This window comes from Ranitomeya variabilis, chromosome 1 (assembly GCF_051348905.1).
Source record: "Ranitomeya variabilis isolate aRanVar5 chromosome 1, aRanVar5.hap1, whole genome shotgun sequence".
Taxonomy (NCBI): domain Eukaryota; kingdom Metazoa; phylum Chordata; class Amphibia; order Anura; family Dendrobatidae; genus Ranitomeya; species Ranitomeya variabilis.
Window position 1 is genome coordinate 106726984 of NC_135232.1, and position 25125 is coordinate 106752108.

A 25125-nucleotide genomic window follows, 5' to 3' on the forward strand; every position below is an offset into this window, starting at 1 on the left:
TAATACTGACTGTATCTCACGATTCAGTACAAGATAAGTAATACAATGTATTTACAAGAACTTATTCTATACGTAGGCTGCAAAATGACATTGAAAGGATAAACCTACTGAAATATGTATTTCAGGCATCACAATTTAGGGGCATGATCTCATTTGTCAGGTATGAAAGGAGCGGTAATATTGCAAATGGCTGATGCGTGATCTGTAAAGCAATTTCAGTAGTTACTGTCACCAAACAGCTGAAAAAGCTGTACACATTGAAACGAAGAAACATTAACTACCTGATACACAAAGAACACTCCCAAGACTGCATAAAGTGGTCATTGGAGCAATTGCAACACTGAGAAGGACAGTAACAGAGACATTTATTGGAAAAATTGGTGCTTTAGTAATCAACACACCTACATTTTCAGCATGCACTAATTCATGGAGATTAAGCCTCAGGTGTAGGACACACAGTCATTGCAATGGTTACTCACTAAGCACATGAGCCTCAGCTTCATTATTGGCAACACTAACTTCTTTCTGAATCTCGCTTTTGTCAAGAGAACTGGGGACACCTGCTTTCTAGGATCAGGAGAGAAACCTTCAGGTTAATGTTAAACCTTTAAGAACCAGTGTTTGTCTTTCTACATACATATAATGACCAATAATGAGACTTCAAGACAACCATCACTTGTCATAAATGTATATTAGTGTTTAAACATGGTCAAAATGCTGCGGTTCTCCTGAATTCGGTGAGGCTTTATTTTCGTTTCGGAATCTCCCCGTTCCTGAAATATGGTCTCTTACTCCTATGTACAAATCTTGTCTTGTTAGCCAAGTGGCTGTGGACCTCAACTTGTTTTTATGGGCATCTTCTTAAAAGGTCCCCCCTCCTTGGCATCTTCTTAAAAACCACCCCACTTGGCATCTTCTAAAGACCACCCCACTTGGCATCTTCTTAAAGACCACCTACCTTGGCTAATAAAATAAGATCTATAGTTAGGGAAGAGAAAGAACGGAGAAGCCCAGGAACTAAAGAAAAACAATGCCAGATTCAGGAGGACAGTGGAATTTACACCGGTAAAAATAATGGTTTGGCAAGTGTCTGGCTTTCTTTAAAAATGTACCACATTTCAAGTTCACAGAGAAATTTTATATATAATGTTGAGTAATTTTGCTAAATTTTGATTTATCTATTTTGTACAAGTTGTATCAGTATTTATTTGTATCCCCCAATACATATCCATGGTATCTTTCAGTTCAATCCGCGGGGGAGTTTGCAGTTCAAGGCTAGTGCAGCAATCCTCTGCATTATCCCACATGGATCTGCTGTATTTTATCAAATCAGCTACTACAACGTAGCTAACCAAACTTTTCAGAATATATTCCATTTTTACATTATTTTTATGAGCAAGTCACTTTGAAAAGAGAATAAACTAAACAAAATTACTCAATATTTTATAGAGCTGTCAAATGTTCTTCAACACAGGAGCTGAACTTTAAACTACAGAACATTGGACAGTTTTCCAGAATCAACCAAAATAGATAAAAGGCAAATAGAAACATAATATCTGACCTACACAGTAATAACTAGTGCAAAGTTTCCCTTGGTCATTGGTCAATATATAGGCGTGAAACCAAATTTCTAAATTTCATATTTGTCTAAAAAAGGGTAAATGACTAAAGTGATGCTCTACCTCTAGGAATGCATTCCCCAAATCACTTCCAGTGGACCATGTGATTCTGATCATGTTTTAGTAATTTATTAGACCACATCTCCTGGACACCCCATGGTTTTCTGATCACTACAGGGTAGAGGTTTCTTTAGGACATAAACCATTTTGGTTACATATGAGGATCTCTAGCTTTAGTTACTTAAATAAAACAAATTCTGTTGCTTATACAACAGATAGCGGCTTATAGAATGCACTATTTTTTTTTTACCTAGTGCCATATATTATATTGCAGTAAATGCACAATAATGTTGACCCTTTGCGCTACTCTGTATGTATACCTAGACACTCCCCACAGCAAAATTGGCACGTGAACTATTAATGACTGTAAGGCCAAGAAACTGAAAGAGCAAAGTTATTAACTAAAAATTCAATCCCTAGAGTGAATCTTTTACCATTTTAGACATGTTAAACTTTCCAAATCATGAAATAGTGGTTGCAGAGCTCAGTAAAACATAGTTTTTATTTTTGCAGTTTCTCTGCTCCGTTCTGGAGATATTTGAAACGTTTACGATATCATTTATGTTATACTTCACCTGAGTATTACTAGAGATTTGTCTCCAGAGCGTGTACTTCTTCCCCTGCATGAGCTTGACCAATCATAAGCAGGTAGCAACAAATAGGGGAGAAAAGAACACGCCCTCCTCTCCCCACTGATTTCTTCAGCTGTCTAGAGATACAGCACAGCGGAGTTGTGCATCATTACAAATACACTTCCAGAACTCAACTCACGATAGTCAGTATTGGTGAAGGGTAATCGCTGACAGCGCTTTGAGGGGAGATCTTGGGAGTGTTTGTACTGATGCATAACTCAGCTGTAACTCTACAACATAGCTGCAGAGATCAGTAAAAAGAGGAGGGTGTGTTATTTTCTCTCCTGCATAACGCTGCCTGCTTATGATTGGTCAAGCTCATGTAGGAGAAGAAATATATGCCCCCAGATACAAATTTCTTATAGACACCCAATTGAAGTTACATAAATTACCTAAACTTTACAAGCCAATGTGTCCACAACAGACAGAAATTAAAAAATGAAAACGGTTTTACTAAATCCATGATGTGGCCAGTTTAACATGTTCAAACTGGAGAAAGGTTTGATTCCACTCACTTTTACATCTGCAGGTGAGTGGTGTCGGAAAACATCATGTCTATCAATACCGGCTGTATGGAATCGGCAGGTATTATGCACCTGTCTTACTCTAATGAATAGGATGGATGCACAACACCTCTGATCATGCAATCAACCAGGTAGGTACCAGTAGGCATGCCGTCACCTAACTCACCTCACTTCTGCATAAGAAGGGGAGTGGACTGGTAAAGTCAATGCTGATTTAGTAAAAAGGACCTGACATCTGAGACATGCTGCTCAATCTGTGGGCAGCAGATATCAGACACTGGCTGTATGACCATAGCCAGGTGTGTTTGTCTCAAACACTGCGGTGTTTCTGAGAAAAACATACTTGAACAGCCGTTAGGAAGTGAACTGTGCAGCAGACTAGTTGGACAGGCAGATACCCGACCTGACTGTCCAACTAGTCTGCTGCGTGGCTTAGTCTCCAGGGAATGTTAAGGTATGTTTTTCTCTGAAATTCTGCAAGACTTCCCCATCCCGTCTTTTTGGAGCTTATCAAAAATGGTACCACAATTCTTCTCCAAGTCAAGCTGTGGTCATGTAATATGAAGTATGCTTAGAAATTAATTAAAGGAACATTCCAGGCTAAACAGGTTAATGACTCAAGTATTATCACTGCTGAATGAGACAAATTGTGTCCATATATTCTCATAACAGTTCCTCCTGTTAAGATTTTTCTGATGCTTGTTTACTCCATGGGAACATATTCTATTGCCAGAAGTCTTCCCATTGCTTAAGTTAGTTTTTTGGTATTACATGCATTTTTACAAATTTTTGCTAACACTTTTTTTTTCAGCTCACAATTTAGATTTAAAAACAAAATTCATAATCTAGTCATTTTCACACTGACAAAAAGGGGCTATTGTAGACTCGCATTTCATGTCCTCTCAAGAAGCGTTTTCAGCAGTCTCATCATTATCAGAGTCAGGAGGATTACAATATCCAGTGGCGTAATAAAAAGCCAATAACACTGGATCCATCATTCACAATAGGTGATGTCACATCTGACCCTGCTTTCCCTCCCTTCATAATGACCCTTTGCACACGCTCATTAGATGCTTCAATACAAAAGCTAGGCTCCGAGTTCTGTCTATTGCTGCTAATGTACAAGTGAATTTCCTGAAAGAACAGGAATTATGAGTCTAGAGTAGCCCCAGTCCCCAGTGAGAAAGAAGGGGTGCTTTGGGGGTAGGGGCACTTATATTCACACCCTACCAGACCCTCAGAATCCTCATTACTAAGGGGATGGAATAGCAGAGCTCATATTTGGTAAGTATGAAGCCAGTACATCATCGCCGGGTTAGCTGTACATGCAAAGGGAGTTAAATTAACATTTCACATTACCATCCATAGCCTGGGAATGAAACAAACATGACATTATCTGCAGCAACAGCAAGGAACACGGGCAGCATGTTAATGGATGATGGGCATGATGATCTCGGATGTCGCCATTACCTGCGTTTTCTGGTCTTTAGCGATACACAACTGAGACAGGTACCAGGGTGAATTTTGTGGCTGAACATCAAAAAGGCTCAGCATAGCCATCATCAGAGCCTGTAATAATCCCGCCTCATCATTCCTGTCAATGGCCTCATTTACTTGGACTAAGGCTACATTAGCTGAAACAAAAGACAGGCTCACAAAACGGCAAAGGTTATTCACAAGATCTTCTCATTACTAATTTTTTTTTAAAGAGGTTGTATCGCCTATCCTGTCATCCCGATATCCTGATAGGTTAATTTTAGTAAATACTTGCACTCACCATATTATAATAAACCGGGAGCACCTTCTCTTAGAAAACTACATCATTTGGTTCCTCTAGAAACTTATTAATTGACAACTGGGTGTTACCAATCACCATACACAGCTCCATGCTGAAAATGTCAAAATATGTTCTTATATAATCTGACAAGGAGAATGGTAAGGTCCGCTTTCAATTAATTTTGACATTTCCAGGAGGCATAAAAGAGGAACTTCACAATGCAAAGTTATAAGAAAAGCATTAACTAAAACAGAGACGGATCATCTATAAAAGAGCATGTTCCCCTAAAATAAAAATAAATCTCTAATAAATACAATACTTTAGAGCTATTGTCCTCAGTCTATCTGTTCAGCCATTTCTCAAGGGGATGATTTGATTTACAAAAAAAAACAAAACCCCTATAGAGGTAACAGTTTGGAGCCCCACTTTTTAGAACCCTCATTTATTAATTGGAGGGTTATTTCTTGGTCTGGATTATTATGTGTAATACTTCACTTCTCCTGCGGAGGTGCCGTTGGATTACTGAACACTTTCTGCTTGGTTTCTCTATAGATTCCAAGCGATTGTTTTTCCTTCAGTTTATTAAAAAAAAAAAAAAAAAATCAGAAAACAGCTGAACAAAATTTTAAAAGGAGTTGTTCTGTATTTTAAGAAAGTGACCTGAGAGCAGAACTTTGCTTACCCTCCAAATCATCAACTACTGCCATTCCATTTGTTGCCAACAATCCTTTAGTGATGAGGGTACGTACATTATTCACGAGGACAAAGCAGCCAATCACTGACCACAGCAATCACATCGCATATATTTGCCTAAGCAGTGATTGGCAGCAGCGGTCATGTGATTTATATACGTGATCTCAGCAGTGCAGGATTAGATGGAAGCACAGAGCAGCAGCGTTCGCACAGTGGAGGGTCTAACACGTCAATATTTTGGCACTTTATAGCACTTTTTGCTCCTAGGTCACTTCCCTAAAATCCTGGGCATCTCTTACGCCATTTACGACCGCATAAAGACTTCTATTTATTGGCGATTCTTCTCACTTTTTTTAGAAGGAAATGCTCTCGATCCTCTGGCTCAATGATTTGGTGTTTTGTCTGTAGGTTGTTATTACAGAGGGCGAAGAACGTAGAAGTTTTAAGCGAGGAGCAAGAATATTAGGCGGTTCAGCAAGCCGCGGGAAGCTGCAGGTTACATAGGAGCCAGTGCAGGGCAGTAATAACTCGTGCAACAAAACGGTACAACCACCCGACTATTCCTTCCGTCATTCAAATCACATCCGCACTCACGGAATGCTTCTCTGTGGAATCAGCTACTTACTGTTAACCTTATTAACGTGGCCTTGTATCTCCGCCTGAGTGAGCAGCTCCTCATAGACGTCTCGCTCGTCTTCAGAAATACTATTGTTCTGTGAAGTCATCATTAACAATGCGGGTTAATCACGAACATATCGCATATCACAGGGTACAATAACAGTGATAACAGCAGAAACAAAACATATTATAAAAACCACAAAGTATAGAAAGGAATGGCACCAGGCGAGAAAATGATTCGATACCCGGATTAGGGTTCCATTGAAGACACAAGTGGCACATGTGTTGCAGCAATACGCGGGTGGTGCTCAACAATGAAGTATATGTAAATCCGAGAACAGAAAAAGAAGTGGCACTCACCCCAATGTTGCTGTGAATCAAAGTCCTTTATTCATGTCATGCTGTGATGGACATAATACGGAGAGGCGGCTGGTAGAGGAAAAGGTGCAGGGGAGAGGAAAGTCCTTTCCTCTCCCCTGCACCTTTTCCTCTACCAGCCGCCTCTCCGTATTATGTCCATCACAGCATGACATGAATAAAGGACTTTGATTCACAGCAACATTGGGGTGAGTGCCACTTCTTTTTCTGTTCTCGGATTTACAAAACATATTATAGTTTGCTGATGGAAAATTCATTACTACTGAAAGAAATAAAAACAAACAAAAAATAATAATCTTGTGATAAAAAGGGGATTTTATGTTCTTTTTATTCGCAAACTGCATCACTTTTGACGATTAACTAGGGCTTAGATGGTATAGCCAAACATAAAACATGGAACTGCAATACCAGACACAACCTGTGCACATGAATGGCGCTGTTTCTAGGGGAAAAAAGTCCCGTACATCCCTTTAAATGCACCAGGGAATTGTGCATATTCCCACTCTATACTACATTTCTATATTTTTTATAGTAATTACTCCCTTTGGAATATTGCCATGTGCACGGAAGCATTGACTGGTACATTCTGCAGCTTTAAAGGGAATCCATCAGCAGGTTTTTGCTAGGTAATCTGAAGACAGCATGATGTAAGGGTTAAAACACAGATTTTGGCAATACCTCTCTTATCAAGCTCAGTGGTGTGGTTTGCTTGCAATGATTGTTTAGTACCAGGAGCTTATCATTGTGGTGACACAGCAGCTGTCTCTTGGTCCAGCCTCTTGTGATAGGCAGATCACTGTCCATAGACATTGTACATACAGAGCCTGGTGTGGGCGGGGTTAGCTTTCTCAGCTCTGCTGCATTGTTAAATCTAAAAACTCTGATTGTGTGAGAACGGTTGCACCCAGTAATCTAAATGATACATCATTGGATTCAGGGTCTCTTTGCCAACATCAGGCTGCTCTCAGACAAGATAGCAAAAACCTGCTGACAGATTCCCTTTAAGACTATCTGACATTATGAAAACCCAGAAATGATCAGTGAGAGAACCAGAACTATAACAAGAACAATTGGAATCCATTGTTTACCTTTAATTTTGCATTATCTTCTTTTATTTTCTTAGCCTGGTAGAGCTCGTCATGATACTGTTGGTCAAATCCCTCCGCTACATTTAACAGCATGGCATTTGGGTTCCTCATGGTCACCATGGTCTGGCTGGCTGCTCCTTTATCCACAGCTTCATTAATTGCAATTACAGCTGCATGTACTAAAAAAAACAACACAAAGAAACATGCTAAAAAGTAATTCTATCATGGTGCCCTCTGTGAATGGAGTAGTGCAGGACTGTTACTATCTATGGTAGAGGTGGTCAGGTATGGGCACTTACCAATGACCCATGGCAGTATAGTAATGAATGGGGTGGAGGACACGCATGTCAGGGCTGCCAACCGCCCAGAAATTCCAGGACAGTCCATAAAGTAAGGCTCTTCTTTTTTTTTTAACTGACCGCAAAAAAAAAGTAAGGCATCTGATTTTTTTTTTTTGAAGGTGAAGAAACAGATTATGACTGTAATGATCTTTTTTTTTTATATCTCACAGTGACTGCAGCTGTTGTCTTAATATCAGAATTATGGGCTCTAGATATTTATCATATATTCATAATGATTTATTATGGTTTTCCAATGTGTCCGTAAAAAATATTGTCGGTCTGTGATTTTCTCATAAGGTGTCCAGAAATAATGAAAAGTCAAGTTGGCAACCCTGGCACATGTGCAATCTTGTGATCAAGGGGATTTCGGCATTTGGACCCCCAGAGATCATGCATTTAATATCGATTCTGTGGATAGGTTAAATCTTGTGTAAAGGAACATCTACAGCTCTGCTCATTTTTATACTCATACATATAGGCCAGTACATCTCCCTACAAGTTACGCATTAATAAAAAAAACCTCCAGAAAACAAAAGCATTTACCAATAAAGCTGTGAAAATGTTAGGTGGGCACACTGGACTATAAAGAGTGTGTGCAGATCCAAAGTGGCCACCTTCGTAGGGTGATGGCCAACCAGGTAAGTTAGTTTCCTTACACAGATCATAAGCATTAAAGGGTTATTCCCAAAATAGTAAGTTCTTCCCTATTCATCAGATAGGGGGGGTCCGACTACTTGGACCCCAATTGATCTTGAATGGAGTGGAAGAAGTGCATGCTTAGCTTCTGCTCCACTCTATAAAACCTAAATAATGGAGCACTAAACTCTACTTTCTGAAGGAGTCCCCTAAACAAACATTGGAGCACAGCTAGAGCCCATTCTTGGGATTTCTGGGGGCCCCAGTGATTAATAAAATTATCTTTGGAATATCCCTTTCAAGAGGTTTTTCAAGCTTGAGAAAAATTTGTGCAGTCACATGCCGACTAGACTCTCATCCGCATCGTTCAATGCTCTACTGAGGGAAGCAGATAAGAATATAGTCAGCTAGTGATTGCCAGGATGTAAACTGCGAACTGGCAGTCATGCGACCGTCCATTAGATGTGACAACCGAGAGGAATCTGCCACAAATCGCTCTCAGAAAATTAACTCAAGCCCAGAAAACCTCTTTGAATGGAGCATAAAATAAAAAATGCTCTACTGTAAAAATAAGGCTTCTGTGTTTCATGTATTGATAAAAAAAAAAAAAAAAAAAAAAAAAAAAAAAAATCGGCAAATTTTTTTTTTTAAATATTTTAATTTGTATTACAAAAATTTTGCCAGCTAGGCTTTTTCAGACCCTACCTTCCCGTTATTCCAGGAACAGTTTCCAGCAAGGTTACACAAGTTCACGATTAGGAACGAGTGTACCGTACTTATAAACGCTTGCTCACCAATTATAATCACCAGCCCATGTAATAGGTTAACATGGAATGATGGAAATCCAGAAGTGATCAGTGAGAGAACGATCAGTATAATATCAGAGGAGGTAGGATTGCAGTGATAGGTAACCCCTCTATATACAGCTGATAGCACAAGACCCACCAATCACAATATATGATATCACAGCGGCCCCTGCGCCTCCTCCCTTCACAATGATCTTTGCACAGGCTCATTAGATGCTTCAATACAAAATATAAGGACGGGATCTAACCACTGTCGCTCTGTACATGTGTTGTTTCCTAAAACAATAGAACATTAAAGCCTAAATAAGCTTCAGTAACCAGTGTGAAAATTGTTAGATTTCTTTTTAATTAGTTTTATACAAAGAATTGCCAAAAGTGTTTTAATGATACATGGAACACAAAACCCGAATATAAACAATGGGTCATTTTCTGATTACAAGGAGTCTGAAGAACTAATACAATGGGAAACTCCCACCTAGCAAAAAACAAACAAAAAAGAGATGAAATCTGGAAAGAAGCTGACAAACTAAATTTGAGTCAGCAAAACTCAGGAACTCAAATGATTCAGCAGATTTATGCACTTGTTTTTCTTGTTAAAACAATTAAATACGGTAATTAAAACAAAATAAAAAAATGCAATAATTTCATTACTGCTACCTAAAACCCAGGAGAGTAGCAATCCCTAATGTCACCCCCATATTGCTACGCCATATGTTATCACTAGAGGGCGCCAGAAGGTAACATCCAACAGATCTCTGACAACTACATATCAGGGATAAAGTACCAAGAAAAGGAATGGATGACACTTACAGGCTGCTTCATCCACTGACAGTTCGGTAGCGAGAATCCCTCCAATTTTGCTGAAGGATGGCATCTGGATCCCATACTTTTCCAGCTCTTTCCTCATGTTACTAATCTCTTCCTCTAAATGAAAAATTAAGGTAGTTAGTACGATAGAAAAATACTGTATCATTAAATTTCTATAATAAGGACTTTCCCAGAAGTATCTCAAAAAGATCTCATAACTATACAAAGTCTGAAAGTTACAGGGGGCCCAAGTGTAATCGCAAATGAGCAAACATAATACGGCTTGGAGGAAGCTTCTTTAGAAAACTACATATGATGGGTTATGAAGAGCTCAGATAAGGGCAGGGTGAGAAAAGATCTAAATGTCTTCTCATGTGGTGGTGGCACTTTTGGGCATCGTCAGGCACCAAAGCCCAGGTCCAAAAATTATCTCTAAAACTTCTGGAGACTTCCCTTTGATTAGGATATCTACTGTGTTTGGTTACCTGTGAAGTCCACTTTGCCCAATAGGTCTTGTATCTGAGGGGCGATGCCAAGCTTAAAAAGGTATAAACTGCAAGAAAGAAAATATAGCAGTTAGATGCAAGATGGAAAACAGCATGGATTGTATGTAAGAACCCTTGTACATCCTAGCTTTATATATAAAACTTCCTTCTCTGGTCTGTTGGCCTTTCTCATTCTCGGTTCCTCTACCAGAGGCTTGGGAGTTTGAGGGTTCTGTGCAGGATCTTGGTTATTCCCAGCATTGCGCTTTTCTGGACAGAGAGCTCAGATGTTGCTCCTGGGATCTGTTGTAGCCATTTTCCCCAAGATAGGAGTCACTGCTCCAAGTGCTCCTATCACCACTGGAATCACTGTGGCCTTCACCTTCCATAACACACATATATACATACAGCTCTGGCAAAAATTAAGAGACCACTGCAAAATGTTCGGTTTGTCTGATTTTTCTCTTTATAGGTATATTTTTGAGTAAAATGTAAATTTTTCTTTTATTCTATAAACTTCTGACAACATGTCTACGAACTTGCAAGCAATTAAATTTAGTATTTTTTTTCTCACAAAGAAAAATGGTCAAAATTAAAAATATCTCAGTGCTTTCAGACCTCAAATAATACAAAGAAATCAAGTTCATAATCATCTAGAAACAACAATACTAATGTTTAAACTCAGGAAGAGTTCAGAAATCAATATTTTGTGGAATAACCATGGTTTTTAGTCACAGCTTTCATGCGTCTTGGCATGCTCTCCACCAGTCTTTCACACTGCTTCTGGCGCAAAAATGTAAGTAGTTCTTCTAAGTTTGATGGCTTGTGACTATCCATCATCCTCTTGATTACATATACAGTTTATAAAATAAATTGTAGACAAGAAACACATAGCGTAACAATTAGTGATGAGCGAATATACTCGTTATTCGAGATTTCTCGAGCACGCTCGGGTGACCTCCGAGTATTTTTTAGTGCTCGGAGATTTAGTTTTTCTTGCCGCAGCTGAATGATTTACATCTGATAGCCAGCATAAGTACATGGGGGAGTTGCCTTCCAACAGATCTGTCACCAGAGTTCACAAAGTAAACTGCACAAAGTAAGAAATACAGTACTGTGCAATTGGGGAAAAATGCTACAAAGTAAGAATGCTTTTAATATGGAAGTGTTAATAATTTGTTTGTATCAATTAATAAAATGCAAAGTTACTGAACCAGAGAGAAAGCTAAATCAAATATTTGGTGTGACCGCCGTTTGCCTTCAGAACATCATCACTTCTACGTACACCTGCACACAGTTTTTGAAGGAGCAAGGAGTTTTTTCCAAACATCTAGGAGAATTAACCACAGATATTCTATGGATGTATAATGGTCAAATAATTTTATCTTTATGTAATCCCAGGCAAAGATGATGATGATTGATGATGAATGATGATGATGATGATACTGATGAGATCATGGCTTCGCGGAGGCCACATCACTTCCAGGACTACTTGTCCTTCTAAACTCTGACCTTAGTTCTTTAGGACATTGGCTGTATGTCGTTGTGCTACTGCAGAATACATATAGAATCAGTCACTTTCCTGATGATATTGCGCGATGGATGAATATTTGTCTGTATTTCACAGCGTTGAGGATCATTAATCTTGACCAAATCTCCAACTCAATGTAGCCCCAGAACTGATGATGTTTTAACTGCAAAGGTCGGTCACACCAAATATTGACTTCATATTCGCATTTCTCTTTTGTTCATACACTTTGCATTTTGTGAATTAATAAAATGAATTATTAACACTTATTACTTATCATTATTACTTTGCAGCATTTTTTCCAGACCCCCTAAAACTTAGACCATTAGACTGTTAAACTCTTAGCCCTCGATGAGACTGGTTTAATTGCTTTGAATATCCATGTCGGAAAGGCTGCTATTACTACTATTCCCTGTGTAATAGTAACGTGAGCGTAAAGTTGGAGTCATAAAATACTAATTTTAATTTGAGGATTATTTAACCACTTTGACATTAATTTTAAAGTGCATCAGCATGATCAGGTTTAAAGGATCTACTAATAAAGTACGCAGTTTGTATTGTGAAATCTGGTGACGGATAGGATTTAAAGAGTAACTAAACTTTTTTGCATTCATTTAGTTGAGGAACAGTCAGTGCAAAGTTATGAGGCTTTGTAACATACTCCATTAGCTTATATTGCTTCCTTTTCTCTTGAACTCTATGCTGAAAGGGCTGTTTTGACTGCCTTGTTCATGCGCTTAAGAGTAGCTGTTTTGAACTGCAGGTCTATCAAATCTCTGGTCTTCAGTGTGAGCTTCTCGGCACCCCGGCCCAATGCTCAGACAGCGAGTTTGTTCATAAATTGTGACTGTCTTGGGTTGAGGTGCAGAAAAGCTCACCCAAAAGAATGAATATCAGAAGTTCAAAACAGCTACTCGAAGAGCATGATCAAGGCCGACAAATCAAACTGTAAAGTAGGAAGAGAAAAGGAAGCAAGATATGTTAATAGAGAACATTACAAAGACTCATAACTTTGCAGTGACTGGTCAATAATTATATTTTATTTAAAAAAAAAACCTAGTTATTGTAAGTTCACTATGATCAATTATCCATTAGAGGACAGTACAGCAATGCAATATTCAGATCATCTGTTTTCATAAGTTTGAGCACTCACATTTCATTTTTCTCTTTGGTGCACAATGGAGAATACAAACAGTGGACTTGTTTAGGGCTATTTTGAGTTTACATGGTTTGATTTCAAGTATTAGACAATGAGGAGAGATTTGGCACTGAAAACTCAGCAGAAGTGAATTTCGATTTCCACAGATTACTCCAAAAGGGACAAAGGTTTGTTGGCAGTTCTTTGTGACGCAGTGTTTGAAACAGATTAAGTCTTGTAAAATGGAAGAGTCACTATTTCTTCTTCGATGACCAAGAGTGCTATAGAGAATAGCAAGTATCTGGGTGACAATTCCTCTTAAAGGAGGATGTCCATCTTTAAAAGTATGGTATAGGCAGTCCCACCAACATGACCCACCTCTATTTCTAGAACAGAGCCCTGATGGCACCCTGTGAATGGAGAGTTGGTCAGAATTCCCATAAACATTCTCAGATCTCTCCATTCAATTTTATGGGAATTCTGACCACCGGCACAGTCACAGCTGTGCAAAATATGGACCAGTTCTAGGGTCCTGTATCAAAAATACAGAAGAGGTTTGCCTGGGGTAGAGAGCGTAATCGATCTAAATTCTGTACGACCTGAAGAGATATGCTAGCGGTAGAGGGTGCACTATCCAAATTCTGTCCCATTAGAAGATGTATGCCGCGGTAGAGGGCACACTGTATCCAATTTCTGTACCATTAGAAGAGGTATGCCAGTAATAGAGGGTGTACTCTATCTAAATTCTGTACGACCAGAAGATATATGTCAGGGGTAGAAGTCACACTATCCAAAATCTGTACCAATAGAAGGGGCATGCCAGCGGTACCGGCCATCTCTATCCAAACTCTGGTCAACTAGAAGAAAGGCAAAATCAACTATAGATGACTTGTAAACATCAGAAAGCACATAGGAAATCATCGACTTTATCTCACAAACCTAAAATAAAACAGCTCCTTAAACTTATGTGAAGAACCATGCTAGGTCTCCCAGAGACGGAGGATAACATTGACGCATTACTGCACTTGTATGGACGGGTTTAATTAATAAGTAGAGGAAGTCATGGTGAGAAGAATCAATCAGGTTAATTAGTACCGACAGTCTCAGGCTGATGCATCATCTTTTTAAAACATATCCCAGCCAATAAAAACTTAGTTTATCTGATCTGGACACCTAATCTGTTTTTAAAATAAAAAGCTCCTAAAGTAGTAAACCACCTCTGTCTGCCATCAGGAAATTTGTCTGGAAGGGAGGCTCATCAATGTAAGCCGAAAAGGACATTTACGGAAAACTCAATTAAAAGGCCTGTGCTGTGTGACAGCATTAAACACACAGCAAAACACAATCTTCTCTAAATGGATATAACAAGGGGCAACAAAGGTCTGCTACAACTGACCAATATATAGTTTATGTATGTGTGTCGGATAAGCAGTACATTTCCTGCCAGACTGAAAATACCCAGTATTTTATTAAATCTCACCCACATGCTGAGGACAAGACCCGCAGAGGAGAAAATCAGCAGTGTAACATGATCACACGTATATTTTCATACTCTGCATTTTTTTTTTAAACGTTATTTCCGTGAGTTCCGTCATGGTGCGATGTAAATAGATGTCACATTTTGTCCTCTTATTCCATATGTCAAATCTGAAATTACTCATATTCCCGGAATGTTTTCATGTTTTTCTCCAGGATTTTTTTCTGTATATTCCAGGGCGTTTAGAGCGTATGATCTGCTGCTGTCACAAAGTGTCCATATCTTGATGCCGTACTTGTGTGGAGGACTGCACTACACTGTTTATGTGTGGGGGCTGCATTATACTGTGTGTGGGGGCTGCATTATACAGTGAGTTGGGGAGCTGCATTATACTGTGTATGTGGAGGGTCTGCATTATAAGGTGTGGGGGGCTGCATTATACAGTGTGTAGGAGGACTGCACTATACTGTGTGTAGGGGGGCTAAATTATACTGTGTGTGGGGGCTGCTTTATACTCTGGGGGCTGCATTATACTGTGTGTGGGGCTGTATTATACTGTGTGTAGGGCTGTATTATACTCTGGGGGCTGCATTATACTGTGTGTGGGGCTGTATTATACTGTGTGTAGGACTGTATTATACTCTGGGGGGCTGCATTATACTGTGTAAACACCTACCCATAAATAAACTCACCTAACCACGATTTGCAGATCCTCATAATAAATATTCTGCAGCTTCACAAACTTTTTTTCTTGTCAAATAGACACGAAGCACACAGTGGTTAATAGAATAAACCATAAATACAGACAATATCATTAATTACATTGCTAATAACTGATTGGTGGACAAAAAGGTGAAGCATTACTATTGTAATGGGACTTAAGAGCGTAAAAACTGGAGGAGTCAGCAGTGAAATTCTGAAAAATTCTTCTATTTCCTGAGCGCTCTGTAATCACATTGGGATTGTATTACGAGCATTCGGCTGAATTGTTTTCGTTGGGAAAAGTTGGCTTGACAATTCGTATACCCGGCGAGGTCTTGTGACCACACAAGAGACTGGCTGTCCACATGTGTTTTCTATTTAGCTGCCTTTACATCATTCTCCTAGATGCAGAACGAGCCGGCTCACAACCGGCTGCACAATATTTCTGTCACTTTATCGCCTGGCGTATATTTACAGGTGGTAGATTTTTTTCAGAAATCAGTCCTATTATTATCTGAATGGGGCAGTTTTAGTCGCAAGTATGTAGATACAGTAATGGCCGAAAGTGTTGACACCCTTGAAATTGTTCTAGAAAGTGAAGTATTTCTCCCAGAAAAATACTGCAATTACACATTTACATGTTTATTTCCTTTGTTTGTATTGGAACGCCACAAAAAAAACAGAAAAAAGGCATACTGACCATTCCTTGACCATGAAACCACAAAAACACTAGTACATGCCCTTATCTTCTGCCTCGACTACTGCAATCTCCTACTCTCTGGCCTCCCCTCTAGCACTCTGGCACCACTCCAATCCATCCTAAACTCTGCTGCCCGACTAATCCACCTGTCTTCCTGTTACTCCCCAGCCTCTCCTCTCTGCCAGGCCCTTCACTGGCTTCCTATTGCCCAGAGGATACAGTTCAAAACACTAACAATGACATACAAAGCCATTCACAATCTGACTCCTCCATACATCTGTGACATGGTCTCCCGTTACCTACCTACACGCAAACTTCGATCATCTCATGATCTCCTTATCTACTCCTCTCTCATCTCTTCCTCCCACAACCGCATCCAAGACTTCTTCCGTGCTTCCCCTATACTCTGGAACTCTCTACCCCAACACATCAGGCTCTCGCCTTAAAACGGAAACCTTCAAAAGGAACCTGAAGAACCACCTCTTCCGACAAGCATACAACCTGCAGTGATCCCCAGTCTACTGAACCGCCACATGACCAGCTCTACCCTCTCCTAGTGTATCCTCACCCATCCCCTGTAGAATGTGAGCCCTCGCGGGCAGGGTCCTCTCTCCTCCTGTACTTGTGAGTGCCTTGTTTTACTCATGTTTATTGTACTTGTCTATATTTGCCCCGTTCACATGTAAAGCGCCATGGAATAAATGGCGCTATAAAAATGTATAATAATAATAATAATATTGGATAGGATTTCACACAAAACAACAAAAATGGGCTGGACAAAATTGTTGGCACCTTTACAAAATTGTGGGTAAACAACTTTGTTTCAAGCATTTGATCCTCGTTCAAACTCACCTGTCGCAAGTAACATGTGCAGGCAATATGAAAATCACACTTGAAACCAGATATAAAGGGGAGAAGCTAACTTAATCTTTGCATTGTGTGTCTGTGTCTGCCATACTAAGCATGGAGGACAGAAAGAGAAGACAACTGTCTGAGGACTTGAAAACCAAAATTGTTTATAAGTATCATCAATCTCAAGGTTACTAGTCCATCTCCAGAGATCTTGCTGTTCCTTTGTCCACGGTTCGCAACAATCAAGAAGATTACAACCCATGGAACTGTAGCTAATCTCTCTGGACGTGGACGGCACAGAATAATTGATGAATGATTGCAACGCCGGATAGACCAGATGGTGGATAAGCAGCCCCAATTAAGAAACACAATAATAATAATAATTTTTATTTATATAGCACCAACATATTCTGCAGCACTTTACAATTAAGCGGGGACATGTACAAACAATAAATTCGGTACGAGTTAAGACAATTTAAACAGTGACATTAGGAGTGAGGTCCCTGCTCACAAGCTTACAATCTACAAGGAAATGGGGGGACACAATAGGTTAAAGTGATTGTTATTTCAGGTCTGGCAACTATAATAAATAGGGATTTTCATATAAAGCTGCATGATCCGGTCATCAGCCTGTGTGTTTAAGTGCAATAGTCAAGTATCAAGTGCAGTTATCATGTGCATGGAGGGTGTGGAGACAGATGAATAGTAGGGTGCAGATTCTGAGTAATATTTAATATTTGGAAGGAGGGAACAGGGGAAAGTTAGTTTACTGAGTAGTTGATGTGGTAGGCTTGTTTGAAGAGATGGGTTTTCAAAGCGCGCTTGAATAGGTCGGGGCTAGGTATCAGTCTGATCCTCTGAGGAAGTGCATTCCAGAGAGCTGGCGCAGCAATAGAAATGTCTTGGAGACGGAGGTGCGAGGTTTGGATTACGGGGGATGTTAGCCTTAGGTCATTTGTAGAACGGAGGGCACGTGTAGGGTGATAGACAGAGATGAGCGAGGAGATATAAGGCGGTGCAGAACTGTGGAGAGCTTTGTGGGTGAGAGAGATGAGTTTATACTGGACCCTGTAGTGAATGGGTAGCCAGTGTAATGACTGGCACAAGATGGAGGCATCGGTGAAGCGGCTGGACAGAAATATGACCCTGGCTGCAGCATTCAAGATGGATTGGAGAGGAGAAAGTTTGTTAAGAGGGAGACTGATTAGAAGAGAGTTGCAGTAGTCCAGACGAGAATGAATAAGAGCGACAGTAAGAGTCTTAGCAGTTTCAATGGTGAGAAATGGTCGGATTCTGGAGATGTTTTTAAGATGCAGGTGACAAGAGCGAGTGAGTGATTGGATATAGGGAGTAAAGGAAAGTTCGGTGTCGAATATGACCCCAAGACAGCGGGCATGCTGTTTGGGAGAAATAGTTGAACCCTCCAGGGTAATTTTGATGTTGGGTAGAGTGAGGTTAGTAGAAGGGAGAAACACAAGAAGTTCCGTTTTGGAGAGATTTAGTTTCAGGTAGAGGGAGGACATTATGTTAGAGACAGCAGACAGACAATCCTTGGTATTTTGAATTAGGGTAGGGGTGATGTCGGGGGAAGAAGTGTATAATTGGGTGTCGTCAGCATAGAGATGATACTGGAACCCAAATCTGCTGATTGTTTGTCCAATAGGGGCAGTGTATAGAGAGAAGAGGAGGGGGGCCTAGGACTGAGCCCTGCGGAACCCCGATAGTAAGGGGACGAGGAGAGGAAGAGGAGCCGGCAAAAGATACAGTGAAGGAGCGGTCAGAGAGGTAGGAGGAGAACCAGGAGAGGGCTGTGTCCTTGAGGCCTATAGAGCGGAGCATAGTGAGGAGGAGCTGGTGATCCACAGTGTCAAATGCGGCAGAAAGATCCAGGAGAATCAGCAGAGAGCAATGACCTTTGGATTTAGCTGTTAATAGATCATTAGAGACTTTAGTGAGGGCAGTTTCAGTGGAGTGTAAAGAGCGGAAACCAGATTGTAAGGGGTCAAGAAGAGAGTTATCCTAGAGATAGCAGATTAGACGGGAGTTGGCCAAGCGTTCCAGGAGTTTAGAGATGAAGGAAAGGTTAGAGACAGGTCTGTAGTTAGCAGTGCAGTTCTGGTCCAGGGATGGCTTTTTAAGTAAAGGGTTTATGATGGCATGTTTAAATGAGGAGGGAAAGATACCTGAAGAAAGAGAGAAGTTAAATATTTTAATCAGGTGAGTGGTGACCACTGGTGAGAGAGACTGCAGGACATGTGAAGGAATGGGGTCACTGTTGCAGGTTTAAGGTCGAGCAGAAGCGAGGAGCTTGGAAACTTCTTCTTCTGAAACACAAGCTGTCATGCAGGCTCAGGGTGCATTAGTGTCGGTGTCAAACTATCTTTCGACATTTGAATGAAATGAAACGCTATGGCAGGAGACCCCCAGGACCTCACTGCTGACACAGACATAAAAAAGCTAGACCGCAGTTTACCAAAATGTACGTGAGTAAGGCTACTTTCACACTAGCGTCGTTTTGCATAGGTCGCAATGCGTCGTTTAGGAGAAAAAACGCATCCTGCAAAGTTGTCCGCAGGATGCGTTTTTTCCCCATAGATTTACATTAGCGACGCATTGCGACGTATGGCCACACGTTGCAACCATCGTGCGACGGTTGCATCGTGTTTTGGCGGACCGTCGGCACAAAAAAAAGTTACATGTAACTTTTTTTGCGCGTCGTGTCCGCCATTTTCGACCGCGCATGCGCGGCCGAAGCTCCGCCCCCTCCTCTCCGGACATTACAATGGGGCAGCGGAAGCATCGTAAGACTGCTTCCGCTGCCCACATCGGGCATCACTTTCACAACGCACATCGGGCCGACGCATAGCGACGGCCCTGTGCCGACGCTAGTGTGAAAGAAGCCTAAGCCAAAATCCTTCTGTGACAGAGTCTTGTGGACAGATAAGACCAAGATAGCGCTTTTAAGGTAAAGCACATCATTCTAAATGTTTAACGAAAACGGAATGAGGCCTACAAAGAAAAGAACACAGTACCTACACTCAAATATGGTGGATATTCAAACATATTTTGGGGTGCCTGTGGCACTGGGTTCCTTGACTGTGTGCACTGCATTATGAAATCTGAAGATTATCAAAGGATTTTGGGTCGCAATGTAGAGGGCATTATTATTGTATGAGGGCAAAGTGGGTATTATTATTTTTGAAAGGGGACAAAGAGGGCATCATTATTGTATGGAGGACCAAAGGGGGACATAATTCTTGCATAATTCGTGTATGAAGCACAAGGTTGGACATTGCAAAGAGGACACAACTTCTGCATGCGGCACAAAGAGGGCATTACTGCGTGGGGCCATAGAGGAGACATTGAAGCTGTGTGGTGTTCGTTTTAGGGAACACAAAACTTGCATATGGCAATGGGGAATGGAATTATTACTGTGTAGGGTGCCATTTAGGTTATTCAGAGATGTGTAAAAGTGATGTGCCAAAAATTTCTGTTTGCTCTGTTCTTCAGAAAAAAGATGTGGATGGGCTGCATGAGCAGGATAGAGAATAACAGGGGAAATGGCTTGGATAACAGAAAACGTTCCTATTTGCTCATGATACATGCATATGATATATAGAGAACCTGTGTACAACTGGTATCAACCACTATATAGTGACTGTATGTTGGTAATCTTCGTTCATTTGTTTTTGTTAATGATCGTCATGGTGGTGTCATGTGGTCGTAGTATTTGTTACATATTTAGCGGTATTGTTAGTAGTATTGGTGTTCTTCAGTAACAATATGGCGGTATATTTGCTTGTATTGTAGTAGTATTTACTAACTGTAAGACTATGTTGTTTATGCAGTAGCAGTCAGAAGTTGGGAGACAATTGTTCATGCAGTGGATTTTCTTGTTCTTATTGGAATGTGCACATTATAGATTCAGAATGAAGGCAGAAAAATCTCAAAGGAACAAATTTGGAAACAATGAGTAAAGCAACACATGTGAGGGCAAAAGAGAATGTGTGTGTTAAACCTTAGATTCCTCCAAGAATCCACCTTTTATTCTGATGTCCGTTTTACACCTCCTTGGTATCATCTCAAGCAGATTTATCAGGTAGTCAGGAATGGCTTTACACTTGTCTTGAAGGAGTCCCTAGGCGTACGGAGCACTTGTTGGCTGCTTTGCCTTGACTCTAACGCATCTTATACCATAGATATTGGGTTGAGTTTAGGCGATTGTGGAGGCCATGTCATCACATGACTATGCACTCCATCCCCCTCCTTCTTGGTCACGTAGCCCGAAGTTGTGTTTTTTTGTCACTCTCCTGTTGCAACACAAATTATGGGCGCAATCAGTGCAAACCAGATGGAATGGCTTGTCATTACAGAATACTGTGATAGTCATGCTGGGTAACTGTGCCTTGATTTTGGAATTAATATCAACACTGTTACCAGCAAACCATCCACACCATCATATCTTGTCCTCCATGCTTCACAATGGGCATCACACATGTATAAACCTTGTCTGTTTTTTGCAGTTTCCTTTAGACAGTTGATGTTGAGATGTGTCTGCTACTTGATGTCGGTGTATCATTTATGAGGGCTGTTATCGGAGATGCTGTTCGAGTTTTCGGATACTGGTAAACACTGATGAAATTTTCCTCTGCAGCAGAAGTATTTCCTGGTCTTCCTTTCCTGAGATGGTCCTCATGAGAGCCAGTTTGGTCATTGCGATTGATGGATTTCATGACAACTGCATTTGAGAATATCTTCAAGGCTCTAGCAATTTTCCAGATTGATTGACCTTCAAGTAGTGTTGGATTGTTGTTTCGCTTCATTTTATTGAGTTGTACTTGCTATAGTCTGACAGTTGTGGAATAGGGTTCAGCAGAGTATGGAAATTCGCACTCACACTGCCTCTGCAAAAAAACACCTTAGGGTTGCAAACACTTTCTGAAGGCCAGTGATTACATAAATGAACTCTTGACAACTCATACCTGTTCATTGGAAGCAATTTAAGGTGTTTTTTTACTCCTTGCTTCAATAGGTGTTCCTTACGGCTTTTCAGTCTGAATCTCCAATGTGCACATTCAGTAAGAACAAGGAAAACCTCTGCATAAACAAGTGTGTCCAAGCTTTTCACTGGTAGTGTATACTTGTCTCTTGGTTTTTTTTAAAGGGAGGTTGAAAATATATCTTAATAGAGCTTAGAAGGGCCACAGAGTCCTAGGCATTAAAGAAGCAACCTGTTGATTGTGGGGGTCCAGGCCAAAACGTGCCCCTGGGCTTATAAGGTTCGTGGCTCCCCTGAATCCATCAATCCCAACAGGTGCTGTAACAACTCCCTCTTCTGTCACAATGATCTCTTTGCACACGCTCATTAGATGCGTCAATGTGAAAGATATGGTCCAAATTAGTTTATTACTGCTAACAACTGGAAGTTAAAAAAAAGTCCTAAAAAAAAAAAACCAGTGGCAAATGCGAAAATTACATTTCTATTTTTTTAGATTATTAACACAGATTGTGACATGAAACATGTAAATTATTAAAAAAATAAGACACAAAAATCTGAATTAAACAACAGATCATTTTATGAAGACATATTCCCTTTAAGATTATATGAAATTGCCAAACTGAGAATGCATGTGTATAGACAGTTTGGGTTATTCGCTATAAAAATGGAAATAAACAGAAAGTTTTATTTTAATGCCTACAAGCAAAGATCTTGGGAACACTGAGGAGGGGGCAAATTATTTCAGAAAATTGAATAAGCTTTCTATTTCATAAATAATGTGTGTTAGTTGCTAAAACTAAACTTTTTAATGGAGTGGTCAAATTGAATATATCAAACATATCATGGCACAATCTTTTACGCTATGAAGTGTCTACCTTTCCCTTAATTTAAGAGAAGTCAATGGCAACTTTAAGGTGAATGCCATTAACGGTGTCCCCTACCGATACACAGGTATAGTCTACTATAATATCCTCCCCAGGGGTTTAGAGTTGTAGAAATCCTGCTCTATGTCCTCACATACCGCAACAATAGGTCACCGACTCATCCTGAACACAAGGCACTGCATCCTGCTGGGAGATATCTCAAAAGAACATACACAAAAAGTTATCTGTGTGATCCTAACTTTCTTATTATAGAAAAACTATTATATTCTGTCTCTGGGTCAAATACACTGCTCTGATGCTCCAAATTTAAACTCCCTTCCGATACATTAGAGCATTAAATTACAGAAAAAGGGCAGAAATACACTGCATTTAAAATTATTATACAAATTGGATTTAAGCGTCAAAGATATATTTTGCTTTTTTTTTTCCAAAACTCATGGACGGTTTTGTGTCTTAGGGCCCTTTGGATCACTGAACTCAATCTTATACACACCTGTAACTATTAGTTTGCCAGATGAGCCCAATTAAAAGAAAAACTACTTAAGATTATTTAGCAGCCACATGTTTCAAGCACTATCGGAAACAAAAAGATCGCTCTGCTGGCGAAAAGCATCAAACACCACAATGCCTTAGACAAAGTATGAAAACCTTTGATATATCACAAAAACATAAGCGTGATTATAGTACTGTAAAAAGATTTGTGGCTTATACAGAGCTCAGACAGAATCGTGCAGATAAAAGCATAATGAGGAAGGTTTCTTCCAGAGAAATTCATTAGATTAAGAGAGCAGCTGCTAGAAAAACATTACAAAGCAGCAAATAGGTATTTGAAACTGATGCTGCCTCTAGAGTCCCGCGAAACTCAGGGTGTACGATCCTCCAAAGGCTAGCAGTTGTGCATAAACCTAAAATTTGCCAAATTCTAAAAAGTGCTCACAAGCAGAAATGGTTGCAGTGGGCCTATACATAAATGAAAACTAATTTTAAAACAGTTTTGTTAGCTGATGACTGTTTGCAACCCTGGATGGTCCAGATGGATGGAGTACTGGATGGTTGGTGGATGGCCGCTATATCCCAACAAGGCTGTAACATCAGAAAGGAGGTGGCAGAGGAATAAACTGGGCCAGACTCCTGGTGAGATGACTGTCCCTTAGGGATCCGTGAAGGTTTGAAAATGACCTTGGCCACGTATATAGTTTCTGACTGACCACTTTCTTCCATGGTACAAAAAAAAGAACCGTGCCATCCATAGCCAAACCATTTCATGCAATGCAATGGACCACCTCATGCTGCAAAGAATTCCTCCGAGTCGTAGGCTGCAATAGGCATAAAAGGAGAGAAACTCATGGTGTGGCCACCATCTTCCCCAACCTCAACCCTATAGAGAACCTTTAGGGTATCTTCAAGCAAAAGATCTATGAGGGTGGGAGGCAGTTAACATCAAACCAGCAGCTCTGGAGACTATTCTGACATCTTGCAAAGAAATTCAAGCAGGAACTATCCAAAACCTCACTAGTTCAACGGATGTTATAATTGTAAAGGTGATATCAAAGAAGGGGTCCTATGTTAATGTTACCAAATATGAAACTTGACCTGTTAAGATGTTTTTCATTGAAAAAACATTTGATTTCTGCAAATATGACATGTTAATGCAGCAAATTCAACAAATGACCATTTTCAATCTTTTACAACCTATAAAATATTTGGAAACTTTGTTGTGCATAATAATTTGGAACAGTGCAATTTGAGGGTTTTTTTAATTTTGAAAAAAATATTGTTATTATTAGAAGGTTTGTCCAATAAAATTTAATTTGTACTCCATCGGTTGATTATTTGAACATTGTACTGTTGCATTTGCATCAACCATTTAGGAAAATCAGGGAAAAATAGCATTTGCATAATTTGGAACATGAATGAATGAATGATCATTTTATTTCTATGAAATGCTCCAGTCTATTAGGACCATGACATGGCCAAACAAGTAAAAAGTTGTTGCCTTACAACACTGAGGTTTGTAGTTCAACTCCAGCCAACAATGAGGGTTGTATGTTCTCCCTATTTGCACGAATTTCCTCTGGGTACTCTAGATTCCAGGCAAACAAAAAAAAGATTTACACAATAAATTGGCCCAAACAAACCAATTTCAATAGATCTAGGTTGACCATCAGACATAAAGCACGTTCTGGACTGAGCAGATAATATATGTCCAACTGTAGAAAACTGTATATGATACATGTAAAGCAAAGGATTCCACTCACATACAGTTGTGGCCAAACGTATTGACACCCCTGCAATTCTGTCAGATAATACTCAGTTTCTTCCTGAAAATGATTACAATCACACATTCTTTGGTATTATCTTCATTTAATTTGTCTTAAATG

The 25125-nt window shown here is 40.0% G+C and overlaps 1 protein-coding gene across 2 annotated transcripts in view; it reads right to left on the reverse strand.

Moving 5' to 3' along the window:
- The window catches only part of IQGAP2 (IQ motif containing GTPase activating protein 2), a 398264-nt gene that overhangs the window by 113584 nt on the left and 259555 nt on the right, over nt 1-25125 (reverse strand). Inside the window, exons 6-11 of one of the 2 annotated variants that reach the window (XM_077287309.1) lie at nt 10465-10532; nt 9983-10096; nt 7390-7568; nt 5931-6018; nt 4306-4469; nt 480-567 (exon numbers count right to left, since the gene is read on the reverse strand). In XM_077287309.1, the coding sequence (XP_077143424.1) occupies nt 480-567; nt 4306-4469; nt 5931-6018; nt 7390-7568; nt 9983-10096; nt 10465-10532 (701 nt within the window). The remainder of the gene's footprint in view (nt 1-479; nt 568-4305; nt 4470-5930; nt 6019-7389; nt 7569-9982; nt 10097-10464; nt 10533-25125) is intronic. The other variant, XM_077287298.1, reaches the window with a different exon arrangement.